Here is a 19702-nt window from a genome sequence, read left to right on the forward strand (position 1 = left end):
GACCTCTTCATGTGTCTGAAATGCGCTTTCGAATTGGTAATAAACTGAAAAAGAAGATGCAGGAATTAAGGCAGTTCTGCTAACACCTGAAAGGATTAAGGTAAGTTTTGGTGTGGGCCCTTTCACTACAGCTCACAGTTTGAATTATACATATTGACTGTCATGCTGTTATCTCAGGATTTGCAATGATTGCACATTTTCTAACATGCAAGAATGTGCCTAAATTGTGTTGTCTTTGTCACGTGCATAACTTTAACAATTTTCTGATGAGCCATTTGTCCCTTGTTCTGTAACTTAATAAAAACATGCTTAGGGACATCTCTGTATTGGTGACCATCATACCAATGTGTACAGTTTACTGTCAATCAAATGTGAACAAATAGCATTGACGTACTTAAATTGTTGTAATATACTATCAGGATGACATTTTGGATTTGTTTCTTCCTACTTGTTTACACCTCCATCTAAATACTTTGAAGTTTTAATGAAATAGATAATAAAGCTTGCTTGAAGATCTGCCACAACTGTATGCAGTATAATGTAAGATTTCCTGGTTTCTTCTTGGATCTGTGCCATTAGCTCATCTTAGCAAAGTTATCACAATTGGCTCCAGTTCTGAATAGTCATGCTAGAACTGTTTGACTCTAGCCAGCCTCAGATCTTCAGTTCAGTTTGGAAAAGACCAGTGGATTCCATGTTACTGTAGTTTTAGTTAGTACCTTTTATGAAAGAAAAATAAAAGGAGTTTATTGTCTTGCTGAGACGATCAAATGTGATACTCTGTAATTATTACATTGGATCCAGTTTTCAACAAGTCTTCTGTTTTTCTTTTAACATAATACTTATTCTCACCTTTGTCTATTTCAGATGCTTTACATGCATACTTTGGAGTCTGTGGTCTGTCTTTAATTGGAGAATCTGGTGTTTGCAAAGTGCATCCTGCACTGAATATGAGCATAAGGGCTTTTCAACATCTTCAGCACCTGCATCAGACAGCGGAGACTCAGGGGCAGGAGCAGCAATCAGAATCGATGCCTGACTACACATGACAAAGGTGGTTACAGAATTAAAACTGAAACTAGATCAAATATTCTAGCCCAAGGAAAAAGCCATGTCATTAGGAAGAGGTCTTGCTTGAATGCTGAGACTCCATATTAAAAAAGACAGCTCGAAAGAATGTTTGTTTTAAAAATTATCATTGGTCAGTTAATAGACCAATTGCTGTTTGCTCTGAATTCTGATAATGCATTGAATGTGTGTTTTGAGTGGATGGACGTTTGTCTATATTCTGTAGGAAATCATTTATACTAATTTTCTAAACAATTTTGAGCATTTAATAAATAAAAATACCTCTGCCTGTTGTCTAATCCTTTTTCTCACAAGACACTCTCAATTTTCAGTTCTAAGGTTTAAATCACATTGGGAACATTTCAGGTTTTATAAAATATTTTAAAATTCTGTACCTGCTTTTATAGAACTAATATCAATTTGATTGAATTTGTGCTTCAGTAAATTTAAATCAAATGCATTGAAGAAATTCTACCGTGCATCAATTTGTCATTTTGATTTGAGGGAAGTGAACTTCTAATTCATTTAAATTACGAGTAACACACTGAAATACAGTTTCTCTCTCAACTGGTATTCTACCTCCACTGAATCCTTGCATTAATTTCCAAATGCAATCACACACTTCCAGCAAAATTATGTTGACAGAATAGAATTGTTGACAGTATAAATGGAACACATACTTACAGGTTGAAGGGCAGAAAAGAGAGCGCCAGCCCCCTGTTGAACTTCCAACCATTTCAAGACTGAACTAAAAACTACTCAGCTCAGCTAGAGAGCTGACCACTCCCTTTTCTTTATACAGATCACTTCTAAAGCATGACCACTTTGGCCTGAAGTCTCATCTGTTTGCATATAACAAAAGGCCTCTCAAAATCCTTTTCATTTCTGTACCAAGCCAGACAGATTGGAGATGGCCCTGTTTATTGCCCCTCTGAAAAAAGTCAAGGACAGCGTCTCCTTGAGCCAAAGAACAGCTTTTAGGGGAAAAAAGGGACTAGCTTTGTGACACTTCCCCCCCTTTTTTAAAAAAAAATGAACCCAACAATACCAAAAGATGGTTTCATTTTTAACCCTTCAAAAATCCAATTAGTAGTCTAAATGCATACACTATACTGACTATAAGCATGCACAACTACGTGCAAATTCAGGCCACGGCACACCCACCACCAAACGCCACTGTATTTCATTCGAGTCTCAATAACGCATTGGAAATCATGTTTTTGTGACCTGCCACATGCACAATTGTCAAATTGAATGGCTGCAACAACAAGCAGTCCAAAAGATGTGCAGGGTCAGGTGAATTGGCCATGCTAAATTGCCCGTAGTGTTAGGTAAGGGGTAAATGTAGGGGTATGGGTGGGTTTCGCTTCGGCGGGTCGGTGTGGACTTGTTGGGCCGAAGGGCCTGTTTCCACACTGTAATGTAATCTAATCTAAATAGTCTGGCATTTTTGTGGTTAAATTTTTCCACAAATGTCAATGGGTTGTGATCAGTGTATATGATTGTCTCATACATTGCTAGTAATATAAACACTGAAATAGTGTAAGGCCAACACCAAGCTTAAAGCCTTTTTCTCCACCGTTGAATATTTCTGTTGATGTGTTCAACATTCTGGAAACATACCCAATGGGTCTTTCTGTCCCTTCGTCGTCATCCTGCAGGAGCACTGCACCGACACCCACAGCACTGGCTTCGATGGACACCTTGAGAGGCTTTGTGTAATCTGGTGTGGCTAATACTGGGGCAATGGTTTAACACAGCTTTCAGGCTGTCAAATGCCTTTTGAAATTCCGCTGTCCGCTAAAACTTGCCCTTTTTTAACAATTCGGTGAGTGGAGCAACCACACTGCTAAAGTTCGGCACAAGCTTTCGGTAAAGTCCACTCAACTCCAGGAACCAAAGTACTGCTTTCTCTGTCGATGGTGTGCGAAATTCCCCAATTACTTTCGTTTTTGCATTCCGGTCCATTTTTACATGTCCAATAACGTGGCCCAGGAAGGTAACTTGGGCTTTGGCAAATTTACTTTTAGCTAGGTTTACCACCAAGCCTGCCTTCCGAAGCCGATCGAACAAGTCCAATAAATGCTTCCACGAGTGACTAAAAATCACCAGGTAATCAATATACACCAGACAGTTTGGTAATCCGGCAATGACCTTATTAGTCAGTCTCTGAAATGTGGCTGGAGTGTTTTTCATACCAAATGGCATGACTTTGACCTGATATAGTCCATTTGGTGTTATGAAAGCCGAAAGTGCCTTTGCTGTCTCTGACAGAAGTACTTGCCAGTAGCCTCTGAGCAAGTCCAATTTAGAAATGTAAGTTGCTTGTCCCACTTTTTCAACACAGTCCTACAACCATGGAATTGGATATGCATTAGTCTTTGTAACAGCTTTGACTTTATGATAGCCCACACATAACCGTTGGATACCATCTGGCTTTGGCATTATGGCTATGGGTGAGCTCCAGTCACTAACTCACTTCGATTATGCCATCTTGGAGCATGCGTTCTATCCCCTTCTGAACCTGTGCCAACTTCAGGGAGTTATGCCGATAAGGGTATTGCTTAATCGGAACAGCATCTCCTATATCTACATATATGATTTGGTTAGTACTTCCCAGTTTATTTCCACATAGCTCCCCATGTGATAGTAATAAATCGTTCAGGTCATTTCAGTTTTCTTGTGGAAGGAAACTCGATCATTTATCCCAATTTTTGACAACTTCCTTGATGTCCAATTTGATTTGAGGAATGTCCAATTCAGAATCCTGTGAACTTGGTTCTTCCTTCTGTGCTGTAATCATCAACACCTTCTCCTCTTGCTTTCCTTCCATATCAAAGTACCTTTTGAGCATATGCAAATGACACACTAAGAGATTTCATCCTGTCTGGAGTCCTTATCAATTTCTTCTCAATTTGTTAAGGTCCAACAAACCTTGCTTTTAAAGACTTACCTGTTACACTGGAAGTAACACCAATACCTTATCCCCAATTGCAAAATTGTGAATTTGTGATTTCTTATTCGCTGCTTGTTTCATTGTATGCTGTGATACTTGTAAATGCCAACTCTCCAGCTCAATTTAATTGTTCTCTAAAATTTGACACACAGTCCAAATGGGTGGTCTCTGAATTCTGACTTATTAATTTCTCCTTAATCAATTTTAATGGTCCTCTTACTTCATGCCCAAAAAATAATTCAAATGGACTGAATTTGGTCGATTCAGACGGTGTATCTCTGATCGCAAAAAGTACAAACTGAACTTCCTTATTCCAATCATTTGGATAATCCTGACCATAAACCCTCAACATGGTCTTCACTGATACCATCTCTCCAGCACCCCCTGTGATTCCAGATGGTACACAGTAGATTTGAATTGCCTTGTTCCCAAGTTATCCATAACCACCTTGAATAGTTTGGATGTGAAGTTTGATCCTTGATCTGATTGGATCTCTATTGGTAGTTCGTATCTCGTAAAAGATTTAAGTAATTCTACAACTCTTTTAGCTGTGATGTTGCATAATGGAATTGCCTCTGGAAATCTAGTCGACACATCCATTATTGTTAATAAATACTTATTTCCACTTTTTATTTGAGGTAGGGGACCTATGCACTCAATCAAGACTCTTATGAAAGGTTCATCAAATGCTGGAATAGGTATTAAAGGTGCAGGTTTTACTAATGCCTGTGGTTTTCTGATTAGCTAACATGTCTGTCAAAATTCAACTACATCTTTGCGTAGTCCAGGCTAATAAAAATGTCTTTGTATTTTAGCTTATGTTTTCCTCACCTCGAAAGGAGCTACCAGTGGTAGCTCATGCACCACTCTCAGCACCTCCTTACTTTCCTCTACTGGCAAAACTATTTGATGTATCTCTGCCCACTTCTCATCCGCTTGAATGTGTAATGGTCTCCATTTCCTCATTAAGACATCATTTGTTAAGTAATAACACAGGAATACATTCACTTTCTTTCTCTGTATATGCCTTTTGATATAACTGTTTTAACTCCTCATCTTTCTGTTGTAATTCAATCAGCTTAGTAGAGCTAAAGATACTGGCATATTTATCTATTTGTTCCTTCTCTGTTCCACTCATCCGATCAAAGAAAGTTTTGGATAACACTATGTCAGCTTCCTTATCTGTGCCTTTTGATCCCTCTTGCTTCAGCTTGTGCCTCTGTGATCTTGCGATCACACAATCAGGGAAAATTCCTGCAAAAACATTCTCCATGTCTTTAGTTGCCTGTGTCACCACTGGCTTTTCGAGTAGAGTAGGCAGCATGCCTACCGATGAATCAGCAATATCATTTGCAAGGACAAATTGTATTCCTGGAACTGAGTTTGTTCAGTATTCCTACTACAAATTCTCCACTCTTCTCTGGACTCTCTTGCCTTACTTTACATAACTGAGCATTTTTTGTCTCACTATGAATTTCTGTTACAAGTACCTTCTCTGGCAATAGCTACTCAGGAGTGCATATCCCCTCATTCCTCAGCATCATTGACTGAGAGGATCCTGTGTTCCTTAATATTATAACCTCCTTACCTACTGCTCCTGGCCTGTGTGAATAAACTATACCCTTGCATGTATATTTTTTAAGTAGATCTAACACTTCCTCCTTAATCAACCTCTGATCATCTTGTACACTCTGAGGCAGTTGTCTAACTTCCCTTGTGCTTTTTGTTACGTGTCCAAAACAACTTCCAGACTTGTCTGGTTTCTTACATCTGGCTTTCTGCTAGCCCACCAGCAGTGATTTTGTATGGCCCACTTTATTACAATGAAAATACCAGATCTATTTAACTTCTTTGTTGCCCTCAAGTGTTTCTTTTTTTACCCTGTGGTAAATTATCCTCATGATCTTCACGTTTCCCTTTCCACATGAGGATTCCTCTTTGCCCCAATTTCTATCCCTCATGCACTGAAATTGATTCTGGAAGCCAAACCGAGTTTTATGAACCAGCTCATAATCATCATCTACTTCAGCTGCTAACCTTGCTGTTTTAACACTCTGCTCTTCCACGAGTTCACACTACTTCCGGCAGTGAATTTTTGAACTCCTCCAGAATAATTTTTAAGCTCTTATCCATCTATTGAAATTACTCTGTTTGATCCTTTCAAACTCAATGTGGATTTGACCAGGGTCCCTCCTTATGTTCCGTAGTTGTCTATAGGCTTCTGGTACAAGCGCATATGTACTTAAAATTGTTTTTTTTTCCACCTCCTCATCCTCCCCAGATGCCACCACTGATAGTGATGCGAATACCCCACTAGCCCTACCTCCAAGTTTCATTTAGATCAATAAAACTCACATTGCCACTGGCCATTGCATTTCTTTAGCCACCTTTTCAAATGAAATGAAAAAGGCTTCTACATCCTTCTCATAAAATTTAGGCAATGCTTGAACATACTTAACCAGTTTCTCACTAGACTTCTGACTACCAGGGGCTTGCTTATCCTCACTCTCTTCCTCACTAAGCCTTTATCTCTAGCCTTTGCGCTGACTCTCCTTTTTAAGTATCAGTTTTTGAAGTTCAAAAGCTCTCTTTTACTTTCTCTGCTCTCTCTTTCCCCCTCTGCTGCTCTCTCTCTTTCTCTGTTCTGCTGCTGTCACTTTTCTCCTCTCTCCTGCTTTTAATCATAACTTGTTTCTGCTGCCCTTTCCTTATCTCTTGCCTCTAACTCAAGTTGCTTCATTTGCAATTGAATTCTTGCCAACCCTATAGATTCTGATGGTTTCTCCAGCTGTAATTATCTTACAGAAATAAGCAGCTCCAATTCCAGCCTCTCAGCTAATTCCTGCAACTTGGTCTTATTTACTTTTTGCAAAACTTCCAAAGTTATTGCATCCACATTCAGAAAACCTTTGCTGACTGAAAGAGCCATTCCTTTCCCAACCTTTGTCTACCCAACCAAACCAACACCCAAAATAAAGATACGAGCACCAACCACTCGCTGTTTAAAATCCTGGACGAGCCCTCAGTCTGTTATGGACTAGGCCAGACTGCTCAAAACATGCTTAAGCAGGCAGCTCAGACCATAACTTTCCAATTTGTTTTGGTAAGTGTACGGTGAAAATAACCCAGATTAGGCTAGCTAGGTTGACAACTAGATTTTAAAACAGGCAAACATTTATTCACAAAATTACACAATGAAACACAAAGAACAGAATAAAGAACCCTGACAGAACTCAGCCTATCCAATAGACTTCATTATGCTGTTCCGAATATACACAACAGTCTCAATAAGCAAACTCCCTTTAAAAACCAGTATAAATGGAATACATGCTTACAGGTTGAAGTTGAAGGGCAGAGAGAGAGAGAGAGAGTTTCCACACATGTCCCTGTTGAACTTCCAACCAGTTCAAGACTGAACTAAAAACTGCTCAGCTCTGCTAGTGAGCTAGCCACTCTCATTTTACAGGTCACTTCTAAAACATGACCACTTTGGCCTGAAGTCACATCTGTTTACATATAAACAAAAGGCCTCTCAAAATCTTTTTCATCTCTGTAGCAAACAAGACTGATTGGAGCCTGGCCCAGTTCATTGCCCCGCTGAAAAAAATCAAGAACAGAGTCTCCTTGAGCCAAGGAACAACTTTTAGAAAAAAGGGACTAGTTTTATGACACTTCTCAGCCAGAAAATCTATGCTTCAGATGACAGTGTAGTCTACATGCCTCCTCATGCTTACTCGACAAATAAGAAGTTTTAACCAGCAAATTTAAATTACTTTTGTTTGCTCAAGTTTTCTCATTCTCCCTTCTCCTTGAATGCTGATTCATTTGTGATATGGGAATCAGCAACTGTGATTATTGTCTTGTTTCTTCTTTCAGGGATGTGGTTATCACTGTAAAATGAACATTTAATGCCCATCGTGCCCTTGAGAAGATAATCGTATTCAGGTCTAGTGATCATAACTCTATTAGATTAAAATAATTATGGAACTGGATAAGCCTTCCACAAAAGTTAATTTTTAATTGGAGTAAGGTAAGTTTTGATAGAATGAGACAAGAACTTTCAAAAGTTTATTGGAGTAGAGTGTTCACAAGTAAAGGTCATCTGATAAGTGAGAGACTTTCAAAAGTGTGATAATGAAAGTTCAGTTATGTTCCTGTTCAGATGGAAAGGTAAGGCTTGTAGGATTAGGAAACAGTGGATAAATAAAGATATTGAGGCTTTAGTCAAGAATAAACAGAAGTCATATTAGATGTAGACAACGGGGATCAAATGAATCTTTTGAAAATATAAGGAGTGTAGGGGCATTCTTAAAAGGGAAATCAAGAAGTTGAAGAGGATATGAGATTAAGGATAATCCAAATCTATTTTACAAGTACATTAAAAAGCAAGAGAGCAACTCGAGAGAGAGAGTTGAGACTGCTAAATATCAAAGAGCTTATCTTTGTTAAACTCAGATGTGAGAGTAACTGAATATTTTGCACCTTTTTTGTTACTGTGGAGAAAGCAATGGAGGCTAGAGAAATCAGGGAAATAAATACTTGTTTTGAAAACAGTTCACATTTCAGAAGAGGAAGTACTAGAGGTCTTAGAAAATATAAAGGTGGACAAATCTCCAGTACCTGATCTAGTGTATCCCAGGACAATGTGGGAAGTTAGAGAGGATATGGTGGGGTCTCTGGCACAAATATTTGTCATCTGTAACTACGAGTAAGGTACTGGATGACTGGAAGTGGCTCATGTTGTATATTGGTTTAAGAAGGAATACAAGGGGAGACCTGGGAACTATAGACCTGTGAGTCCGATTTTGGTGGTTAAGTTGTTGGAGGTGATTCTGAAAGACAGAATTTATATACACTTAGAGATTCTAAGTTTGCTCACTGAGCTGGAAGGTTCATTTTCAGACATTTCCTCACCATACTAGGTTAGGTAACATCATCTGTGAGCCTCTGGTGAAGCACTGTTGGTATGACCCACTTTTTTGTGTGTTTAGGTTTCCTTGGGGTGGTGATGTCATATCCTGTTATTTTTCTCAGGGGGTGGTAAATGGGATCCAAATCAATGTGTTTGTTGATAGATTTCCAGTTGGAATGTCATGCTTCTAGGAATTCTCACGCATGTCTCTGTTTGGCTTGACCTAGGATGAACGTGTTGTCCCAGTCGAAGTGGTGTCCTTTCTCATCTGGACGGAAAGATAGTAGTGAGAGAGGGTCTTTTTTTTGTGGCTACTTGATGTTCATGTATCCTGGTGGCTAGTTTTCTGCCTGTTTGTCCAATGTAGTGTTTGTTATAGTTCTTGCAAGGTATTTTGTAAATGACATTATGTCAGAGAAATTAGCCCAACAAAGCAGAGACCACACAAGCCAGATTGGGTGAAATTGACATGCGGTTTATTACAAGCGATATCGCTAGAAGAGAAATTGACGAGGCTGACACAGAACTGACAGTCTGTACAGATAGATCAAGGGTTCTCTTCCTCGAGCTGAGGATGAAGCCAGGTTTTCGAGGAATCTTATACAATAAGGGTAATTAAAATGGGGAAAGATACAATGTATTTGGAAATGGAGTAATCTAGTTAAAATAATGATAATTGAAAAACAGGCATTGGATGAATGTCCTGATTCTTGATGCAATGCAACATCCTGACAGTATCAATGGGTCAGGGGATTCCAGTTCTCTTGGCAGGTGAGTGAGAATGTCTCTTTTGAAACAGTAAGGTGCTTCCATTGTCTTGTACTGGGAGCGAAGTCTTGGTGGTGCCTCTCCGTTTGACCTGTTCTTTGGCTTTGGTATTGCTGTGTTATGAGACTGCCTTCGGGGCTTTGGTACAGCTGTGTTGACCGGGTATTAGTGGGTGTTGGAAAGTGTATTCCCTTGTCTGTGAGTGTTGTCTGGTTTCACTTGTCAGCCTGCTTGGTCCCTTCTGAGGCATTCTGGGTGTTTCTGGTATAGTTTGACCAAGTTTGCTTTCTTATGTTATGTGTGGGCCTACTATGGGTGGGCAGGGTGACAGATCTTTTCCCACAATTCCTCCTTTTTTTTGGTTAGGGGAGGGGGCAATGTAGCCGGAGCCAGGGGGATTGTCAGGTGGGGTGGGCTTGGTATCAAGCAGCTCTCGGTGTCTGAGTCTTGCTCAGCAGATGTTATCTCAGGGGCAGGGACATTTTCCCAGTGGATCAGTGCTAGCTGAGTGGTGAAGGGGGCAGAGGGTAGTAGTATTGCACACAGGTGTGCAAATGTCTCGTCCCTTGTCCCTGTTTACCTGCAACCCACCGTGTGATGAACAGACAGGTCAGGTGGAGCAGCTGGATCCACCCTTGGTGTTCCGAGTGGCATCTTCTTCTGTCTAGTCCCTGTCTGTCAGATGTAGAGCTCTCTTGCAGTAGATGGTATGTGTCCATTAGGGCCGTCCTTCCACTTTCACAGCTGTCCGGGTCGTCACAGGATCAGGTATGGGCCTCTCCACCTAGAGGACAGAGAGGCCTTGTCCAATGATCTTATCATGACATTGTCCCCGGGTCAGAATGGATAAATGGGCACTGACTGGGATGTAGGCAACGTGGCCCTGACTTGGTCGTGTGTAACACTAATATTCCTGCTAAAGGCCTGGACATAATCTAGCATAATCTTGCGTCAGGAGAAGGGCTGTATCTGTGGAGAGTTTCGGGGGTCTGGTAGCAATGGGCATAGGTTGCCCCATAAGCAATTCAAAAGGGGCGAGTCCAGTCGTGCGGTTTGCCTGTGCACGTATAGTATAAAGGGCAAGTGGCAAGGCGTCTGGCCAGGTCAGTCCTGTTTCCTAGGTGATCTCGGTCAGTGTAGTCTTAAGGGTGCCATTCATCCATTCGACCATGCCTGATGACTGGGGTTGGTAGGAGATGTGGTGTCGCCATGGTATCCCCAGTGCCTCGCTAATGCCAGTCGTGAGCCGAGCAATCAAGTGAGTCCCCCTGTCCATCTCTATGTTGCCAGGGACCCCAAGTCTGAGGATGACATCCCTTAGGAGGTATTTTACTAACCGTGCATCATCCTTTCTTGTGGGAAATGCTTTTCCAACCATTTGGAGAACATGTCTATGATGACCAGGATGTACTTATAACCCTGTTTTTGGGGCATGTGTGCGAAGTCAATCTGTAAGTGGCTGACAGGCCCCTTCAGGAACTGGCAGGTGGTTGTATTTGGCAACAGGCTTTCCTGCATTGTTCTGGAGGCAGATGAGGCACTGTGACAGCAGGGCTTGGGCAGGTGCATACCTGGATTGTGTGACAGTGTGTATCATGTCCCTCTTGCCCATGTGGCCAATGTGTGTAGGTGGGCTCTTGGGCAAATGATCAGCCATCGGGGTGTATTAGCAGCTGTAGGTAAGCTGATTGCATGGCCCCAGTGCAGGCCCAACTGTACTTTTCCTGCTGTGGAGCGGCCAGAGGTCAGGGAAGACTGGAGCTTTCACTATTCCAGGGGCCTGCAGGACGTAGGTGGTGGGGTGCAGTGCGGCTTCCCAGGCTGCTGTATTAGCTGAGGCTTTCCTGAGGGTGACACGGCAGTGGCAGAGGCATGGGCAGTGCATTTGATAATTGCTAGGGCTGAGGGTAACAGGATTGCTTTCCGGAGGTTAGAGATCAGCACAGCATGTTGTAGTGGCCTCCCTGCTGACGTGATGAAGCCTCTCTGTTTTCTAGAGTGTGCCAAAATCATGGACAACTCCAAAGGCATATCTGAAGTCAGTATAAATGTTTACTGTGTGACCTTTAGCAATGATACAAACCTGAGTAAGTGCAAACAGCTCCGTAGCCTGTGTGGAGGTGCCATCTGGCAGCGCAGCTGATTCTAGCACTGCAAAAGGGGTGCAGATGGCATTCTCTGCCAGTGTGCAGTGGTCCGAGGGCCTGAAGGAGAACCAATCTGTATAGAGTATGAGGTCAGGGTTGTCTTGGTGTTTCAGAGAGGTCAGGGCGCAGGGTACAGGGAGCGGGGCATTCCTGATGAAGGGCTTTTGCTGCTCCTCAGATGCTGCCTGACCTGCTGGGTTTTTCCATCACCACTCTGATCTAAACTCAGGGTGCGGGGTGACGACTTGCTGAACAAAGTCTAAACGGTCATGATTGTCCGCAATGACGTTCAGAGTGAGTGGGAGCAGGGTGGCGGGGGTTCAGGGCAGGGGCACATTGTAGGGACAGGTTGGCTTTGGACAATAAAGTAACCTCCTAGCCAGTTCTCTGGGTGGCAGTGAAGTGTCGGGTAGCTGCAGAATTTAGCAGCAGGGAGACCGAATGGGGAACCAAAACAGTGCATGGGTGATCCAGGACAACAGGGGTGGCCTTCTCTACTGTTACTGCGCTCAAACATGTCGGCATTCCCCTTACAACAGGTGGTAAGTGTACAGAGTAAAAAGCAACAGGGCGTCGGAAATCCCCATTGAGCTGCGTTCAGATGCTGGATGCAAACCCCTCAGATTCATTGACATAGAGGTAGAAGGATTGAGTATAGTCTGGGACCTCCAGGACAGGAGCAGAGACCACTGTTCCAATTAAGTGAATGCCTGTTCCATCTTTGGTGTCCAGGTCACTTTCGCTGGCTGCTTTGGTGAGGATGCCTCCCATAGGGGCTCGTCAATGGCACGGTGGTCTGGCCTGCAATAATTTACCATCCCCAGGAAAGCCTGCAGCTGAGTTCCTGTGGCTGGCGGGGGAAGCTGAGTTATGGCGTGACTCTGTCTATAGATAGTGCCCTGAGGCCATGTGAGTGTTCATACCCCAAGTACTGTACTGTGTACTGGCAGAGTGGCATTTTCTCCACAGAGACCCACAGTGTCCACCCTTTGCCAGATAGCAGAGCAATGCTACAGGGTCCTGCATTCCATGGAGGTGGAGGGTGGTAACAAATCATCCGTATATTGCAGGAGGATGCTGTTGCATGGCAGGTGTAAAGTAGAGAGGGTACAATGTACTGCAGCGGAATAGACTGTGGGAGTCTCTGTGTAACCCTGGGGAAGCCTGGTCCATGTGTACTGGCAGCCACCATACATAAAAGCGAAAAGGTACTGGCTTGCAAGGGACAATTTGATGGAGGAAAAGGCTGAGCAGAGGCCGATTACAGAAAAGCAGGTGGTGGAAGCGGGAATATTAGTGAGTATGGTGTTAGTGTCCGGGACTATTGGGGAGCAGGGAATCCCAATTGAGTTTACAGCCCTCAGATCCCTGACAAAACGCCACTTTTCTGGCCTTCCGGGTTTTGGGATGGGTAGGATGGATGTATTCCGGGGACTGCTTGTTGGAACTAGGACACCCTGCTTTAGGAGGGAGTCAACCACCAGCTTAATGCCTTCTGCTCTTACTGGGGACAGTGGATAATGCCGTATTGCCAGCAGTATGCCTCCCGTTTTAGTGTGACAATGTGTGGCGGGGCAGACCTCGCCTGGCCTGCATGGTTGGGGTGCTGTGCCCACCGTGATGCTGGAAGGTCAACTAGCAACAGGGGGTTTTCGTAGGAGGGGGCAGTGCTTGGGGCTTGCGTGGTGAAAGTGGCCTGGAGTGTTGGAGGATCGCAGCACACACAGAACTCATGCTGCCCAAGTTGGGCAACCTGTACCGGGGGACGGGGCCTGACTAAGGGGTGCAAAGTGGAGGGGTTACACTTATAAAAGAGAAAGCCCAACGCCGGTTCAACTGAGGGGACTCTAAGTGCGTGCAAGGCGACCAGGCGCAGCTGGAGCTACCAGGGTCGGAGGATCCAGGGCTGCGGGAAATCACTGCCTGCAGCATGGAGTAGTGTGTGTCTGGGATTTCCAGCATGGAGACCCTGAAGGGAGCAGTGACTGCTAACATCCAACTTGCACAATGTCAGCCGACCCAGGAGGGCCACTGGGCATGCAGCAGATATGATTGCAGTATCGGGACAGTGACGGGTCCTAAGCTGAAGTTGACAGGGCCAGATAGTAGCTCCACACAGATATCCTATACTTCCTGATGAGATGCAGCAGTCTTAAAATTTTGTGGACCCCAAAATAAAATTTAATTATGCCAGTATAATTTTCTGAAAGCCACATTGGTGATTTGGGAGATTTAGAATCGTCTTTAGACTTAGTTTTACAATTTTCTTTTGTATTTTAATTAAGCCATATAAAGTTCATATTTATTCTCATGCAGAACCATTCTGCACCTCAGCCCAGGATGCCAAAATGTTACTTACACTGTATTATACTATATCATTGAATCTTAATATATTATTTTTTAAATAAACATACTGCCAAAAACTCTGATGGAGAAGCAGTGTACAGTCTGATGCCAACTTAGTTATAGTGCGACTGCTTTGATCTACTTTAGTCAATTCTTTAACTAATTGGAGAGTGCCAGTGGGGCAGTCATGGTGTCTAAGGAGGGTAGGACCGTTAATACCTTATTAATAAAACTTGTGCAGAATTTTCATTTTATAAGCACCGATGATTCCTTAAAAGAAAAACAATCATAGATCACCAAATGCAAAATAAATCAAGTCATCTCTGGATCTTCAGCTGCAGGGATTGAAACAGACAAACAGCAAGCAAATGTCCATGCAAGGCCGAACACAAAGAGTTAAAGTTTCTCCAAGGTTCAGTGTATAAGTGCATCCGGGCGCTAGGACCCTGTTGAGTACTAACATGAATTGTGACAGCCACTGTCTCTGCTCTCTCTCTCTCTCTCTCTGTCTCTGTCTCTGTTGCCCTGTGCAACTGGGAAGCCAGTAACACAACCACCTCATGCCACCACCCCTCCAGGATCAAGTTCCTCAGCAACAAGGTAAGTGTGGGGCAATGAGGGAAAGGGGGCTGGGAGGGGTCCTTTTTTTCCCCAAAGAGTTTTCAGGACTCTGTGATTTTAAGTTGTGCTGAACACTTTAAACTTATCTAAACTCAGGCCACGAAGGGTCGCTGTACTTACCTTCCCTGTTCTGCTCCCAAATAATATTGGCCGGTGGCCTGTATTAATAATAATATTGGCCGGTGGCCTGTATAAACAGGGTATTCCATACCTTACTCTCTGAGCGAAAGTGGTTACCCTGGCGCTTCTTACTTCCTTGAGAGAGTCGGTGTCTGCGGACTGCTGCCTCAGCAGGACCAGTTAGACTTGTCCCCGGAGCGGACCTTCTCCCGAGTGTTGAGGTCCCACAACCTCATGGACCTCTGGTTCGAGATGGCAATAGAGAACAGACTGCAGCACTGACAAACACAGGAACAAACAGGACAAACAGACCTGACAACTACAGGACAAACGCAAGACAGACAAACAAAACAGCAGGGCCCCTGTCAATTTCCCACGATCTGGGGATTTCTCAGTATTAAAGCAAAAATGTAATTGGCAATCTCTCCGTTTATCTTGCCATTCTCTCTCTGCCCATCCGTCTTTCCCCTGGCTGGATTAGGATCGTGACACATTGGATCACGCGTGTGCCAAATTGTTTTAAAATTTAGTTGATCAGTTGAGGTGCTTATCCAACTACCTCCTCAGGCCAAGTCTGTGGTTGCTCAACTCCCGAATTGCCACAGTAACTGGCTGCCAAATTAGTTAAAATTTTGGTGATTAATTTATTTGCTTACCCGACTACCTCCCGAGGCCAAGTCTGTGGTAGCTGAAGCCAATTCGCCGCAGTTGCTAGCTCAACTAGATTTACGGGTTGCACCTGAACCAGAAGGGCACCAATATCCTGGGAGGTAGGTTTGCTAGCACTCTTGGGGGGGGGGGGGGGTTAAACTAATTTGGCAGGGGGATGGGATCCGGACTTCTAGTCCAGTAGTCCAGCAAGTAGGTTAGCTGTTTTTCAGGATGTCCAAGAGTGTAGGGAGGCTGTGGAGAAGGTAGCACTGACAGGGAATACTTGCGGACACAGAGATGGGCTCAAGTGTGTATACTTCAATGCAAGGAGTATCAGAAATAAGGTGGGTGAACTTAAGGCGTGGATCGGTACTTGGGACTACGATGTTGTGGCCATCACGGAAACGTGGCTAGAAGAGGGACAGGAATGGTTGTTGGAGGTTCCTGGTTACAGATGTTTCAGTAAGATAAGGGCGGGTGGTAAAAAAGGAGGAGGGGTGGTGTTGCTAATTAGAAATGGTATAACGGCTGCAGAAAGGCAGTTCGAGGGGGATCTGCCTTTGGGGTAAGTATGGGCTGAAGTCAGAAATAGGAAAGGAGCAGTCACCTTGTTGGGTGTTTACTATAGGTCCCCCAATAGCAGCAGAGATGTGGAGAAACAGATTGGGAAACAGATTTTGGAAAGGTGCAGAAGCCACAGATTAGTAGTCATGGGTGATTTCAACTTCCCAAGTATTGATTGGAAGCTCTTTAGACCAAGTAGATTGGACGGGGCGGTGTTTGTGCAGTGTGTCCAGGAAGCTTTTCTAACACAGTATGTAGATTGTCCGACCAGAGGGGAGGCCATATTGGATTTGGTACTTGGTAACGAACCGGGACAAGTGATGGGCTTGTTAGTGGGTGAGCATTTTGGTGATGGTGACCACAATTCTGTGACTTTCACCTTGGTTATGGAGAGGGACAGGTGCGTGCAATAGGGCAGGTTTTACAATTGGGGGAAGGGTAAATACGATGCTACAAGACAGGATCTGAGGAGCATAAGTTGGGAGCATAGGCTGTCAGGGAAGGATGTCGTTAAAATGTGGAACTTTTTCAAGGAACAGATACGACGTGTCCTTGATATGTATGTACCTGTCAGGCAGGAAAGAAACGGTCGTGTGAGGGAACCTTGGTTGACGAGGGAGGTTAAATGTCTAGTAAAGAGGAAGAAGGAGGCTTACATAAGGTTGAGGAAACAAGGTTCAGACAGAGCGTTGGATGGATAGAGGATAGCCAGGAGGGAGTTGAAGAAAGGGATTAGGAGAGCTAAGAGAGGGCATGAAAAATCTTTGGCAGGTAGGATCAAGGATAACTCCAAGGCCTTTTATGCGTATGTGAGAAACATGAGAATGACGAGAACGAGGGTAAGTCTGATCAAGGACAGTAGTGGGAGACTGTGTATTGAGTCAGAAGAGATAGGAGAGATCTTGAATGAGTACTTTTCTTCAGTATTTACAAATGAGAGGGACTGTATTGTTGAAGAGGAAAGTATGAAACGGACTGGTAAGCTAGAGGAGATACTTGTTAGGAAGGAAAATGTGTTGGGCATTTTGAAAAACTTGATGATAGACAAGTCCCCCGGGCCTGACGGGATATATCCTAGGATTATGTGGGAAGCAAGAGAGGAAATTGCGGAGCTGTTGGCAATGATCTTTTCGTCTTCACTGTCAACGGGGGTGGAACCAGGGGACTGGAGAGTGGCGAATGTTGTGCCCCTGTTCAAAAAAGGGAATAGGGATAACCCCGGGAATTACAGGCCAGTTAGTCTTACTTCGGTGGTAGGCAAAGTAATGGAAAGGGTACTGAGGGATAGGATTTATGAGTATCTGGAAAGACACTGCTTGATTAGGGACAGCTAGCATGGTTTTGTTAGGGGTAGGTCTTGCCTTACAAGTCTTATTGAATTCTTTGAGGAGGTGACCAAGCATGTGGATGAGGGTAGAGCAGTGGATGTAGTATACATGGATTTTAGTAAGGCATTTGATAAGGTTCTCCATGGTAGGCTTATGCGAAAAGTCAGGAGGCATGGGATAGTGGGAAATTTGGCCAGTTGGATAGAGAACTGGTTAACCGGTCGAAGTCAGAGAGTGGTGGTAGATGGTAAATATTCAGCCTGGAGCCCAGTTACAGGTGGAGTTCCGCAGGGATCAGTTCTGGGTCCTCTGCTGTTTGTAATTTTTATTAATGACTTGGAAGAGGGAGTTGAAGGGTGGATCAGTAAATTTGCAGACGATACGAAGATTGGTGGAGTTGTGGATAGTGAGAGGGCTGTTGTCAGCTGCAAAAGGATTTAGGTATGATGCAGAGCTGGGCTGAGGAGTGACAGATGGAGTTCAACCCTGTCAAGTGTGAGGTTGTCCATTTTGGAAGGACAAATAAGAATGCGGAATAACGGTAGGGTTCTTAGTAAGGTGGAGGAGCAGAGGGATCTTGGGGTCTATGTTCATAGCTCTTTGAAAGTTGCCAGTCAGGTGGATAGAGCTTGTAAGAAGGCCTATGGTGTATTAGCGTTCATTAGCAGAGGGATTGAATTCAAGAGTCGTGAGGTGATGTTGCAGCTGCACAGGACCTTGGTAAGGCCATATTTGGAGTACTGTGTGCAGTTCTGGTCGCCTCGCTTTAGGAAAAAGGTGGAAGCTTTGGAGAGGTAGCAGAGAAGATTTACCAGGATGTTGCCTGGAATGGAGAATAGGTCGTACGAGGATAGGTTGAGAGTGCTAGGCCTTTTCTCATTGGAACGGCGAAGGATGAGGGGTGACTTGACAGAGGTTTACAAGATGATCAGAGGAATAGATAGAGTAGACAGTCAGAAACTTTTTCCCCGGGTACAACAGAGTGTTACAAGGGGACATAAATTTAAGGTGAAGGGTGGAAGATATAGGGGGGATGTCAGGGGTAGGTTCTTTACCCACAGAGTGGTGGGGGCATGGAATGCGCTGCCTGTGGGAGAGGCACAGTCAGCATCATTGGTGACCTTTAAGCAGCAATTGGATAGGTACATACATGGATGGGTGCTTAAGCTAGGACAAATGTTCGGCACAACATCGTGGGCCGAAGGGCCTGTTCTGTCCTGTATTGTTCTATGTTCTATTTTCTATCAGAATTGTGGCCACCCCCTGCAGTCGTCCAGCCTTTCTCTGGTCTGACCCACTGGGGCAGGGCTGGCCGCCAGGTCTGAATTGGGCTAAATTTAAAATATCAGGTTCGCTTACCCTGTTGGGAAAAAAAGGGGCTGCCGACTGGCGCTAAACTGTCAGAGAAATTAGCCCAACAAAGCAGAGACCACACAAGCCAGATTGGGTGAAATTGACATGCGGTTTATTACAAGCGATATCGCTAGAAGAGAAATTGACTAGGCTGACACAGAACTGACAGTCTGTACAGATAGATCAAGGGTTCTCTTCCTGGAGCTGAGGATGAAGCCAGGTTTTCGAGGAATCTTATACAATAAGGGTAATTAAAATGGGGAAAGATACAATGTATTTGGAAATGGAGTAATCTAGTTAAAATAATAATAATTGAAAAACAGGCATTGGATGAATGTCCTGATTCTTGATGCAATGCAACATCCTGACAGTATCAATGGGTCAGGGGATTCCAGTTCTCTTGGCAGGTGAGTGAGAATGTCTCTTTTGAAACAGTAAGGTGCTTCCATTGTCTTGTACTGGGAGCGAAGTCTTGGTGGTGCCTCTCCGTTTGACCTGTTCTTTGGCTTTGGTATTGCTGTGTTATGAGACTGCCCTCAGGGCTTTGGTACAGCTGTGTTGACCGGGTATTGTTAGTGTGTTTTGGGAAGTGTATTCCCTTGTCTGTGAGTGTTGTCTGGTTTCACTTGTCAGCCTGTTTGGTCACTGCTGAGGCATTCTGGGTGTTTTGTTTGGTATAGTTTGGCAAAGTTTGCTTTCCTATGCTCTGTGTGGGCCTATTATGGGTGGGCAGGGTGGCAGATCTTTTCTCACATATTAGTTTTGCTTGTTGTCTGTATGGGGTCTTACAAGTTCATTAGCTGCTGTTTTAGTGTGTTGGTGGGTTTGTGAGCTGGAACAACACATTCATCCTAGAAGAAGACAAACA

General features: G+C 43.9%; 2 protein-coding genes across 3 annotated transcripts in view; both read left to right on the plus strand.

Annotated features, from left to right (window-relative positions):
- Positions 1-1355, plus strand: part of pggt1b (protein geranylgeranyltransferase type I, beta subunit) — a 65595-nt gene extending 64240 nt beyond the window's left edge. For both annotated transcript variants that reach the window (XM_043711043.2, XM_087998500.1), the window contains exon 9: positions 868-1355. In XM_043711043.2, coding sequence (XP_043566978.1) covers positions 868-1049 — 182 coding nt within the window. In that variant the 3' untranslated portion in view covers positions 1050-1355. The remainder of the gene's footprint in view (positions 1-867) is intronic.
- A 13422-nt stretch (positions 1356-14777) lies between these two features.
- trim36 (tripartite motif containing 36) overlaps positions 14778-19702 on the plus strand; it is a 161152-nt gene continuing 156227 nt past the window's right edge. The window contains exon 1 of the mRNA XM_043711000.2: positions 14778-14797. The gene's annotated coding sequence lies outside the window, so the exon portion shown is untranslated. The remainder of the gene's footprint in view (positions 14798-19702) is intronic.

The sequence above is a fragment of the Chiloscyllium plagiosum genome, unplaced genomic scaffold (genome assembly GCF_037043375.1).
Source record: "Chiloscyllium plagiosum isolate Xiang-an unplaced genomic scaffold, Cpla_swu_hap1 HiC_scaffold_2, whole genome shotgun sequence".
Taxonomy (NCBI): Eukaryota; Metazoa; Chordata; class Chondrichthyes; order Orectolobiformes; family Hemiscylliidae; genus Chiloscyllium; species Chiloscyllium plagiosum.